General features: G+C 36.0%; 2 protein-coding genes across 3 annotated transcripts; one reads left to right on the top strand and one right to left on the bottom strand.

Annotated features, from left to right (window-relative positions):
• The first annotated feature begins 3,905 nt into the window (after positions 1–3,905).
• LOC137745756 (two-component response regulator ARR14) lies at positions 3,906–7,755 on the top strand. 2 transcript variants are annotated; one of them, XM_068485769.2, is made up of 7 exons: positions 3,906–4,427; positions 4,930–5,082; positions 5,220–5,618; positions 5,835–5,911; positions 5,993–6,679; positions 6,779–7,177; positions 7,490–7,755. In XM_068485769.2, exons 1-7 carry the CDS (start codon positions 4,298–4,300, stop codon positions 7,499–7,501), a joined length of 1,857 nt encoding a protein of 618 aa, XP_068341870.1. In that variant the 5' UTR covers positions 3,906–4,297; the 3' UTR covers positions 7,502–7,755. The 2 variants fall into 2 exon arrangements, with proteins under 2 accessions (XP_068341870.1, XP_068341863.1); XM_068485762.2 differs by having other exon boundaries at positions 5,993–7,177.
• A 505-nt stretch (positions 7,756–8,260) lies between these two features.
• Positions 8,261–12,306, bottom strand: LOC137719713 (brassinosteroid-related acyltransferase 1-like). Its single transcript, XM_068458753.2, has 3 exons — positions 11,683–12,306; positions 9,866–10,372; positions 8,261–9,004 (listed from the first exon to the last, which is right to left on the bottom strand). Exons 1-3 carry the CDS (start codon positions 12,166–12,168, stop codon positions 8,510–8,512), a joined length of 1,488 nt encoding a protein of 495 aa, XP_068314854.1. The 5' UTR covers positions 12,169–12,306; the 3' UTR covers positions 8,261–8,509.

The raw sequence follows: 12,306 nt of genomic DNA, 5'->3' as shown, positions 1-12,306 counted from the left end.
GATGAATGTTAAAATCACTAGTAAATCAATGTTAAATTCTCACTAGTTCTGTATACTCGATTAAATTTATTTCGATACATATTACAATCGGTCATTGTGTATAAAGTTGTATAGTAAAACTCAAATACATAAAATCACTACAAATTACACGTATAAGGCATGATAGAATAACTGTTCAAATTTAACACGTTGAAGTTTACGACATACCTGACTACCGCTATTCACTCAAATTTAAATAACGCAACATCTCTCTCCACGTAATAGCCGGCCAAACCAGTCAGCCATATGTGTTTGGTGATGTAGAACAAGAGTTTGATGAGGTAATAGATTCTGATAAAGGAAGACTATAGGAAAGTCACTGAACTTGTTTTTTAAACTGTGAGCATATATACCTTATCGGAGACTAGAATAGCTAAAGCTTCACCATTCCTAAGCCTTATATTTAGGCCAACTTGCACAATGTTCCTCCCCTCTCCCCTTAAAACCCTACCACCTTAGCTAGCATATCATCTAAAAAATATACAATCATGCCAAACGGAAAGTCATGTGACTCAAAAAGCAAGGAATCTCAAGATTTTGCACCAGCATGAATCTTCTAAACAATGCATTATCATAACCACGCAAATTATATTAAATTCGTAGAGAATAAGGGAGAGAGGGATAAGCTTTTTTTAATATCATGCCCCATCAGTTTAATGTTGTTGGCTTAGTCAATGATGGTGCTTTTGATAATCATATTTTTAATAAGCTCATTGGTGTCTTGTTTGAGCCAGATAATGCTTGCATGATCCTCCGAGATGCGGTAGGATTAAGTACCTTAATTTAATGTTTGATGTTAAGATTAATCTTGCACTAGTTTAATAATTTTGAACCATTTTTGTAACCCGCATGATGTGGTGGTTAATGGTTGAGCTTCTTTTTTAATAATTAAAAGAAGGAATCCAAGTCCAACCAATAATCACCACATCATGCAAACTATCGTTTAAAAATTTAATTTCTTTAACATCACTCTTAATAATCATGGCTTACAAAAAAAAAAAAAAAAAAATCATGTAACTTCACTACTTTTACAATCAAGTGGAAGCAAATCTTATACGTTGTTTACAGTGCAATCCATTTCAATAATATATGGTGACTGCCAATGACCGTTACTAAATTCTTCATTAAATTATGATTATTGTTCGCTCTCGCTCTCATTCTCATTCATCACTAATCATTTTGAATTTTTTCTTGGGTAAAAACTATTATATATATATATATGTCTGTGTCAATTATGCAGTTTGATTGTGAGATGATACTATTATCATGCATCAAATGCAATCTAATATAATCGTTTAATTTATTAACCTTAGCTACATGTACTAACCAATGGTAATCTAGAGAGTGTGTGCACTAATAAAAGGTGGATATACAGCTGGTTTAAGATAGAAATCCCTTAATTTATAAACGGTAAATCCTCACCTTGTCTGATATAACTTTCCAGACACAAATTATGCTACGTTTTTCTCCACTAAAATGCATGAGTAGATGACACACACACACACACACACACAAACAATTGGATATGTGTAAATATAGTGCGCATTCCATATAACTTTAAGGTGATTTGGCAACTTTTTCTTGCATGTATTAGGATTGGCTCAGCTTCCATTAACAATCATCATGCTCCATGTGTCTCTTTCTCCAATTCCACCCCACCTTTCACAAGTTTTTGTTTAATTTGTCTCTATCACTTAGGTGTGATCGATCTGCTGCTACTGTGTCTTACTTCTTTTTGTGTCCTTCGCCAGAAGAGGAAGACGAGAACTGCTGTTAATTTCTGTACAAATTAAAAGAAGTCAGGGTCGATTCTTACTTCATATGTTCCCAATTCCCGTTCTAAACTCTTAAGTATTGAAACCTACTGCAAATTTTGGAGCCGGTAAGTTGGTTAGAGTTGTGTACATCTCTGTTTGTACTCAAGTTCGAATTATCCTTTCATAATTTAAATTTATTTATAACAGACGTGTATTAAATAAAAATAAAGTAATGAGGATACTCACCCATATACTTTCGATTAATCATTGGGGAAAGAAAGAGAAGGAAAATAAATCAAATTTGTTTTGATGAAAATGTAATAGGCTTTTTCTATTAACACCTTATAAAATGTTGAATGCACCACACATTAAAATTTAATATTCAATGACTTATTTACTCCACTGTGCAATGATAACTTTGATCTTATTAGGTTAAAAAAAAAAAAAAATTTCTAAATACACCTTGTAGTGTATTATTTATCTTCTCAACTATCAAAACCCTCCCATCCTCCATTGTTGAACAAAACCCTAACCAATGAAACTACAAATATGTTGATTGAGAAAAATTGTTTTTGACGAATGAAACACAAAATCGATGTTTCGGAAACTTCACATGAAGACTTCATATTTTTCATTGTATTAGTGATTTCGATGCCATCGATCATTATTTAATCTTGCGTTTGTTGCGTTATTTAAGCTTCTATATTCATATTCATCTTTTAGGGATCACAATGATTACATGAAGAATTAAACACCTAAATTATCACTAAATATTAAAAACAGAAGAGATGGGGTTTTAATGGTGGAATTGAAAACAAACTCATATATGATTTAAATCCCAGGCAACATTTTTGTCAAATTCCAGTCGGCATTTTTGTTCTAAATTAGAATCTTTATCTCTGGCATTTGTTAGAGGTGCTGTGTTGGGAGTTCTTTTGTTTGCCCTTTTCTTCTTTTGGATCCCTGCGGCTGTTCATCCGTTTGGCTGACCAGTGCGGTGATGGTGATGACGATTTCAACAGTTTCTTTGCTGCGATGGTGATGACGATTCATCATTTTGAAATCATTCGGCAAACTAAACGTTCAGATGATTTGAAAATTTTCGGCAAACTAAACGTTCAAATTGTTAAATAGGGTGTACAGAAAATGTGAGGTGTATGAACAAAATATAAGGTGTATATTGAGAATGTGGGGTGTGGGGGTATTATGAGAAAGTATGTGGGATGTGTTAAGATAATTTTTAAGTGAAAAAGCAAATGTGAGGTGTATTAAGTATGTAGAATTTATTCAACAATTTATGAAATATTAATATAATAAGCCAATGTAATAACTAATATATAACAGCAGAGAAAGTTGACTTATTAGGAAAATTACTCAATATGCATTTTCAAACATTTGTTGTAGCTGTTATAGCGAAGTCACATTATTTTATTAATTCATGTTGTGTTATATTTTAAGAACGTGTTAAAACAAATACGTTATGTATCAAGATATATCTAGCCAAACAACATCATGTTCAAATATCTCTTTCTTTTTTATTGGTATTAAAAAGTTACGAGGAGGGGAAGCTACCACATTTCAGGATACATCATCATTTCCTTTGAGAACTTGAGGTCTTAGCCATTTTTTTTTATTTTTACAAATCACCCACCAAAAGTGATTGTTGGCATAGGAACTTGAAACTAGACCTTGATAATGAAGAGAACGATCCTAAACAAATCAACTAACCCTCATTGGCATGTTCAAATATCATGTAAATTTTCGGAGGAAATCTAATAAGACATATATTGAAACAACCAAGTCGTAAATTTTGACAAAAATGGTAGGTAAAAATGGAAAACAATTTAAACAAAGATTTTCTTATAAGAATAAAATTTAAAAATATTTTTTTCCCATATGTGAAGCGATTAAATTGTTTCAGAACCTGCGGTAAAATCTTTCGGTTGCACATAAAAAAACCAACCCTGCTTGGATAAATTGTAATTTCATTTTATATTTTCGTAGACAAAAATTATAATTTCTTCCACAAAAAGTCAAAACACAATAAATATCAAAATAAGGAAAAAACTCAAATGAAAATTAAATTCTGATATCAAATACTGAGATTCTACTGAACCCAAAAACCAGGAAAAACAGGGTCCATTTCAGGAAGGCCAACAGAGGGAGGACTTAATTTCTCAATACATACATATGTCTTCAGATTCCGTTTCTCTCTCTCTCTCGGATTACACAAACACCAAGAGAGAGAGAAAAGAGAGGCATTTATTATTAATATTCCATGTTTACCACTAATCACACTCCTTAATCCCTCTCTCTCTCTCTCTCTCTCTCTCTCTCTCTCTTTAATTACCCATCTCATCAAATCATCTTCTCTGCATCCTTCTATTTTTTAAATTCTGGGTTTTGCTGGGTTTGTCAAAACCGGTAGTAAAAAGCTTCAAGGTTCAAACTTTTTCTCTGTCCTCCATTGCTTGGAGTTGTGAAGTTCTCTGGTTGAAAAAATGACCGTTGAGCGGGTACTCGATGAACCCAGAGACCAGTTTCCCATTGGGATGCGTGTGCTTGCTGTAGACGATGATCCCATTTGCCTCAAGCTCTTAGAGGCTCTGCTCCGTAGATGTCAATATCATGGTTTGTCCATTGGGTTTTCTGTCATGAATTTTCTGATTTATTTTTGCTTTGTTATCAAGCTATTTTCTGGGGGATAAAATGGTGTTTTTATTTAGATTTTGTGATTTCTGTTAGTAATTTTCAATTGGGTTCTTAGACTTTGTGCTGAATAGATTTTGTCAGTCAATTTTATATTTTTCTCACTAATTCTGGGAATTTGTTGTAATAATAATTTGTATCTAAAAGATTGATTCTTTTTTCTAAAATTAGGAGAACAAATTGTTGCTTGAAGTTAGAAATAAGATTATCGCTTAGATATTGTAGAGCAATTGGATTCTCAAATCAGTTAGGTTGAATTTGAATTCTCTGTTTCATTGTATATAGATAGAGTCAGAGTTTTTGTTATGTTTGATTAGATTACGATAGGTTGGTATGTTTTGGTTGCTCTACTTTTAGCATCTGAAGGTTTGATTTTGTTCCTGTAGAAAATTGGTGTGTTTATATCATTTGATGGATTTTGCAGTTACGACGACGAGTCAGGCAATCACTGCATTAAAGTTGTTGAGAGAAAACAAGGACAAGTTTGACCTTGTTATCAGTGATGTGCATATGCCAGACATGGATGGATTCAAGCTACTTGAGCTTGTCGGGCTTGAGATGGATCTCCCTGTTATAAGTAAAGCCCCTTGCACTGCTCAAGTCTCTTATATTCATATCGTTTTCGATTCTGAAAATTTGAAATACCTCAAGTCTGCAGATTTTGTTTTTCAAGTTACGCTTCGTTACTAATTATGAATGTAAACATGTTCTTAGTGTTGTCTGTAAATGGGGATCACAAGCTTGTGATGAAGGGAATCACCCACGGAGCTTGCGATTACCTACTAAAACCCGTTCGAATTGAGCAGCTGAAGAACATCTGGCAGCACGTGATCAGAAAGAAGGTTGATTCAAAGGACCAGAACTCTGGCAATCAAGACAAGTCGCACGCTGGAAGTGGCGAAGGAGGACTTGGGTCAGTAGGGATGGGAAACTCAGATCAGAATGCAAAGCTCAATAAGAAACGGAAGGATCAGAATGAGGGCGAGGATGAGGATCATGATGAGGATGAATACGAAAATGACGATCCTTCAACCCAGAAAAAGCCTCGCGTTGTTTGGTCTGTGGAGCTGCATCGCAAATTTGTGGCTGCTGTTAATCAGTTGGGCATTGACAGTATGTTCTTTATCCCTGTTCAAAGCTATTTGAAATTATCCACATATTTGTAATATGTGGAATTCAGAAATTATACCCTAGCTTTGAAACTCCTAGTAGTGAATAGTTGACTCATGCATCCGGAATCTGTCATATTTTTTGCTTGTTTGTAACGCTTGTTTCTCACATGAAACCTTTAAAACCAATTGCTTCGCATAAATTTTGTTTTGTATGCAGAGGCTGTACCGAAAAAGATTCTAGATTTGATGAATGTTGAAAAGCTTACAAGGGAAAATGTTGCAAGCCATCTCCAGGTATAAATTCTGTTGTATCCTTAGTTTCGTACAATCTTTATCTTCTATTCTACAGAGCTTATTTTTATTTTATCTTTGCAGAAGTATAGGCTCTACCTGAAAAGGATCAGCTGTGTGGCAAACCAACAAGCTAATATGGTGGCAGCCTTAGGCACTTCGGATTCTTCATATTTGCGAACAGCTTCTATGAATGGAGTTGGAAATTACCATGCATTGACTGGACCTGTGCAGTTTCATAACAACGGATACAGATCCTTCCCGCCTAATGGGATGATTGGTAGATTGAACACTCCTGCTGGTGTGGGTCTGCATTGCCTTCCTTCATCCGGAATGTTTCAATTGGGTCATGCACAGAATCCAAGCAACTCCATTAATGATCAGCCAGTCATGTTTCCTGGAAACCGTAATGGAAATATGCTTCCGACACACTTGGAACTTGATCAGCAACATAGTAGGGGTTCCGCCTATGACGCACCTATTTATCCCAATTCCAGTGGTTTTACAGATGGAAAAGTGATGAATAGGTCAAATGATCCTTTCGGTCTTACAGACGACACATTGTTAAGACATAATCAAGATTCTGAAGTCGGAAGAAATCATGTAATATTGCAGTCTTCTGTATCAATGACCTCCTTAAAACCAGAACTGTCGCCCTCGTTTCTGGATCACAGACGGTTGAATGACAACTGGCCAACCGCTGCTCAGTCATCTGCATTCCGGTCAAATTCTTTCTCAGCACACGACACTTTTAAACAACCTACTCTTCTTGTAAGTAACCTGAGGGACGATATGCCTATAATGTCCTCACAAATTGGGAGCTCTGAGATTGATGTTTCTTGTATAAATTCAATCTCCTGTCAATCACAGGATTCAAGAATAGAAATGCAGATCCCGGCATCTACAATGAGCAATAATTCTGGGCCAACAATTAACAATGACCTGTTTATGGGTTGGGATGAGCCGAAGCAGGATTCCCCTTTCTGCCCAGATGTCATGTGTAGCTCAATGAACAACTTGAGGCCTGTCAATGATAACGTAGCTCCTTTTGACCAAAATTTGGACGCTGGAAGCTCAGCCTTCCAAAGAAACAGCGACTTCGATTCGATTGGACAACCAAATTTTCTTGATGTCGAAATATCAACTATGGATGCACCATTGAAGTTGAAGCAGCAGGGGTACCTTATGGACCAACGGAAGCCACAGGGCGGTTATGTTCCCCACAATGCTGGTTCGTTGGATGAGTTAGTGAGCTCAATGATGAAACAGGTAAGGAGCTTCTTTACCGGCCTCAGTCACTGTCAGATTCACTAACATTACCTGTACAATGTCTTGATAACCGAATGAAATCATGCTGTTTGTTTACCTGTCACATATGTGTACAGCTATTAGGAACGCTTTTTGCTCATCTAATTGCAATTAACATCCTAGTGTATGAACAAATACTAGTTCACTGATTACCGAAAACTTAGATACCATTGCGTAGTCGCTACATTGAACTGCAGAATTTGTTGCATTACGATTCTGATATTTTTCTTTTTACTTGTTTGAAAACTCAATAACATGAACTTGGTGATGCAGGAAAGGAGATAAGGCGAAATCACCGGAAGGTTGGTTCAATCCCTGTGTAGAATACTCTTTGAGGTCGCGGCGCTGTTCTTCGTATTTGTCTTCGTATCTAATTAATCTCAAGTTTTGTATTTGAGTAGCAAGAATTAGTCTCCAATCTCTGATCTATGTAGTTGCTGAGTCATAAGGGCTTTGTTTAATCTGTATGATGAAGAGGCCTTGTCGTCCAGGCCCCGACAATGTATTAAGGAGTAGTTAATCATGTCTCTTTGACTACATATGCTTTGGCTTCCCTTTAGTTTAAGTAATTCTGCATAATTAGCATACTTTCTAATCCACACGCAGCAGTTTTATTTTCTTTATTTTCTTTGAGCTGTATAAAACCGAGTAGAGGGATCACAAAGAATCAATCTCATTAAAAATAACAAGCATCGTCTGCCTGATCTGATATGCTAGTTCATAAAAAGAATAACAATTATAATATTGTGAGTTTTTACCATTTTATTTATTTTATATGAAGAAAGTTTGGAGATAATGACAACATAGTTGATAGTTCAAAGAGCAACTTATATGAAACGAACTTATTGCTATAAAAAAATTTCAATTTAATAATATTATGTTATTTGTAAATTTTTTTTCATATGACTTTGTCCCCCGATGACAATAATCCCGTTCAATGTAACCAAAGAAAAGTACATCTCACCATAATTATATTTTCTAAGTTAATACTGTAATGTGCCTCACCAAACGACCATTTCAAAAATCGTGGAATAAACAACTATCTTTGAACACCTCATATGGAAAATCATAATCATATAATAATTAATCTCTCCACAGACCACCTTCAGACATAAGCTCACACCCAACTACCAACAAAAAGAGAAAGTAAACGCAAAAACAAATACAATAGTTTCAACCAAACAATTGGACCAATCGAATTCGAACTCTTGACCTAATTTACTATCAACAGCACTTCCTTCGCTATCGGAGCTTAGCCACAGAGTTGGGGTATTTGTGCGTCTTCATTGCTCGTTAGTCGTTAGCGATGAAACAGCGAGATAAGGCACTGACGTATTGCGGAAGCAATCCGACTCTCATGTCAATGCCCTTACAGTCACTAGGGTTTTGCATGAAGTACGCGACCTGCGAGATCGAAGAGACCAACGGAGACGCATATGCGGCCGATTCATGCAAAAACCCTATTTTGTGGAAGGGCATTCTGGTCCAGTCAGATACAAAAGTGAGCTCCTCGAGGGGAGGCAGAGTAGTCTGTGGCCCACCAACTGCCTCCATGTATGCCTGCACGTAGGAGTTGGTGACAGAGTTCTTGGCCTCCCTTATCTTCTCGACGATGGCCTTGTGGGTGGCTTGCTCCACCTGTGCCGCCGTTAGGGCAACGGAGGCCAGCACGAATGCATTGCCGCTGAAGCCTTGGGGAAGTACGGGGTCCACCTTGTTCCTTGCGTCGACGGCAAATTGCAGGCACACCATGGCTTCCTTCTTCACTCCTAAAGCTTTAGTCTTTGCCTGCATTCATGACATCAATCATTCAACCACAACCGGAAAACGAATCCGACTCCTTGTCTTCATGCGTTGGTGCGTTTTTAATATTTGGGATGAATATAGCTGGAAAATGATATGACTATGAACTAGTTCAAAGGACGAATGTATTTTGTTGATCATTTACTAGAAAACCATTCTAATTTACACAAGTTAGTCGAAGTTGAATGTAGAGAGACCGAGATAATATGTAAATTGGTCTCACCCACATTTATCGTATTCTACTACCTTTAAAAGAAAAAGTTCTAATTTGGTCTATACAAGTGGACCCTAGTCAATTCAATAGCTTCCAATCTTCGTAGAAACTTGAACAATTTTGTTTCTGGTTTGTTTCAAAGTAAATTATACAAAACATGTCTACATATATATATATATATATATATGTTATACGCATAGACATCAAGATGTTCATCATATAAAAGAATAATGTGAAATACTAAGGAGGCTCTCTCAAAAGTGACACTCGCTGCCACATTTTGTTTTTGGCACAATTTTTTATAATATTGGCACAAGAATTGACGTTAAATTGTAAGGTGACAGAGAGTTTATAGAAAGTTCTACTTTTAAGAGAATCTCTTTTCTCAATAATAATAGTAAAAAAATGTTGTTATAGCCACTAATTCATTAAAAAGGTTTAACCAATACCAAAGTTTTGTGAAAATTCATCTCCAATTTGAGAACTGCATACACAATTATACATCTGATTACTATTAGAATTATGAAAGTAAAAATTAGCCTTATTTATGAAAGTTTAAGGAAACTAGTGTTTTCTTTTTGTTTTATTTGACCTAGTTTTCTCCAAGAGCGCCAATTAATTGAGAAATTTACCTTCCAGAGGTGAGCAGCCACAACTTCAAAGGATGAACATGGAAAGCTACTCGTTTCATCACCACAAACTTCTTTCTTCAAACTCTCAATCAGTGTACCACTCAGATGAAAGGTCTTATAAACATAATTACGATCATTAATTTGATCCAAAATATTAGACCCATTTTTGAGGAAATTCATGTGGTCATTGGATGCTGCTGCTTGTATGATCAATTGATATAAATGACCAACGGCTGCAGCCCTTGTCACTCCGGGAGAACCGTCCTCGTTTCGGTTTGGCAACAACTCTGTACTATTCCCCTTTGGAGCTTCATCACACTTGTCCATCAGTAGTGTCCCTCTGTCGTGCACTGGTAAATTAGGAATCTCCGAAGCTTTGTGTTGTTTCTTAGTTTTGGTAGAATTGGAAGCCCATGCACTCATAAATTCATACGCCGCCGGTCCGTCGAACAATGAGTGGCTGATACCAATACCTACTGAGTAGCCTCCACAACCAAACTTGGTCACCTACAGTGCCAAATCATTACAAGATGTTATACCAACTTAATCGGACTTGAGTTCAAATTTTATGGACGAGAGTTTTTGTTGGCACTTTAAAAATATCATCATCTATGAAGTACAAATATAACTTATTTGAAGTGTTAGTAACAGATCCAAAAGAAATTGGTTCAATTTTAAATCAAGCATGTACAAATTTTATATGTCGAAAATTAACATATGAAAAATTTATATATATGTCATTCCAACAAACCCTAATGAAGATTAATATATAAATTTATAGAAAACAAGATTTTAATCTTTATATAGATGAAGTTTAGATTAACAACTTGTACAAAATTCAATATTGAGTTTAGTCCCTTAGTTCTATTTAAAAGCCATCATTTATATTCCATGTTTTTTTGTAATTTCATGATTCTTATTTTTCTAAAGTCTACACTAATTCATTAGAATATATTTCAGTACAAACATTTAGGTATACAATTCATTATGATATAGTTCGGTACATACATTTCGGTACAATCAAGTTAATTTAATATACTTCGGTACAGTCATTTCTGTACATTTATGTATTTACATATTTTTCTTATGTGTCACTAATTTTAATGTTTTCAGATTTAAATTTATTTATAATTTATAATTGGAAGAACTAAAATGTGCATATCAATAAAATCAAAATTTTGATGCGGGGACATTTAATAACAAAAATAGAATATAAATTTTAATAAAAGTACTATCACATCCCGGTTCGGGCCCCCACTACAACTGGGGCTCGACTTCACCGTAGCACGATATTGTCCGCTTTGGGCCTCGACCACGCCCTCACGGTTTTATTTCTAGGAACTCACACAAGAACTTCCTAGTAGGTCACCCATCATGGGAGTGTTCTCGCGCGCTACTCACTTAACTTCGGAGTTCCGATGAACTCTGAAGCCAGTGAGCTCCCAAAAGGCCTCGTGCTAGGTAAAGATGGGAATATACATATAAGACTCACTCCGCAAAAGGCCTCGTGCTAGATAAAGATGGAAATATACATACAAGACTCACTCCCCTGGGTGATGTGGGATCTAACAAGTACACTCCAAAGAATAAAAATTAATGTGTAATCTAACACCGGAATTTTTTTTTTTAATTTCAAAATTTCCGACGAGTAATGTTCAAAAACCCCATAAATTTATCCGAAAACAATCAATATATATCAGAATTAAAGATAACAAGGTAGATGGAATTGATATCCTTGAACAAATTGTATACAAATGTATTTTTTAATTAGGCAATATATTGATATAATACAAAATTTAATCGGTACATATAATTACCTGACCAACAACCAAAGGCGTCTCAGAGAAGTCTCCATCAAACACAGGCTTGTGAACTAATTTCTCAAAAAATTCATTGTACTGAGAGAGGTCCCCAAGCTCCGAGACCTTAACCGGTGTCTCCGCCTCGACGAGAACAGCGCCTTTGTTGTTGCACCACAAGTTGAATTTGTTTCCATGATCACTAGGGTTCAAGCTCAACCTCCCCGCAGCTGGGTACCACACCGATAACGTCTCTTCCAATCCACACTTCAAGCTTCCGAAAACCGAATCATCAGCACCATCAAGTAACAGATCGTTGTCTTTGTGATGAGCAACAGAGTTAGAAATGTAAAAGAAAACCAAGTACATATGGATTGAACTCTGCCTGTCCAAGTTTGAGAGGGTGAGAAGTTTTGGTGCGTGCAGAACTTTTGGGAGTACAGACACGGTTTTGGTGATTGAAACTGTGGTTAAGTAATCATCAATGTCACGTTCTGTGCCCATGGAGTTTGATTGCTAGCAAGGGTTTTCAAGCTTAGCTGGCCTTAACAAATGTGAGAGAGAGGAGGCGAGGAGATGGTAAATATATAGACATCGAAATGTAGAGGTTGCACTCATAACTTTTTTATTCAAAAACGATAT

Source organism: Pyrus communis, chromosome 15 (genome assembly GCF_041283825.1).
Source record: "Pyrus communis isolate YQ-2024b chromosome 15, ASM4128382v1, whole genome shotgun sequence".
NCBI lineage: Eukaryota > Viridiplantae > Streptophyta > Magnoliopsida > Rosales > Rosaceae > Pyrus > Pyrus communis.
The sequence above is the reverse complement of the archived record's forward strand: the minus strand, read 5'-3'. Positions and strand labels throughout refer to the sequence as shown.

Bases quoted from the DNA above. Each gene is read 5' to 3' on its own strand.
- LOC137745756 (XM_068485762.2), top strand. From the start codon at position 4,298: ATGACCGTTGAGCGGGTACTCGATGAACCCAGAGACCAGTTTCCCATT. The intron at 4,428-4,929 runs GTTTGTCCATTG...TGGATTTTGCAG, and splicing joins CCGTAGATGTCAATATCATG to TTACGACGACGAGTCAGGCA. The intron at 5,912-5,992 runs GTATAAATTCTG...TTATCTTTGCAG, and splicing joins ATGTTGCAAGCCATCTCCAG to AAGTATAGGCTCTACCTGAA.
- LOC137719713 (XM_068458753.2), bottom strand. From the start codon at position 12,168: ATGGGCACAGAACGTGACATTGATGATTACTTAACCACAGTTTCAATC. The intron at 10,373-11,682 runs GTAATTATATGT...TTGGCACTGTAG, and splicing joins CGCCTTTGGTTGTTGGTCAG to GTGACCAAGTTTGGTTGTGG. The intron at 9,005-9,865 runs GTAAATTTCTCA...TCATGAATGCAG, and splicing joins TGGCTGCTCACCTCTGGAAG to GCAAAGACTAAAGCTTTAGG.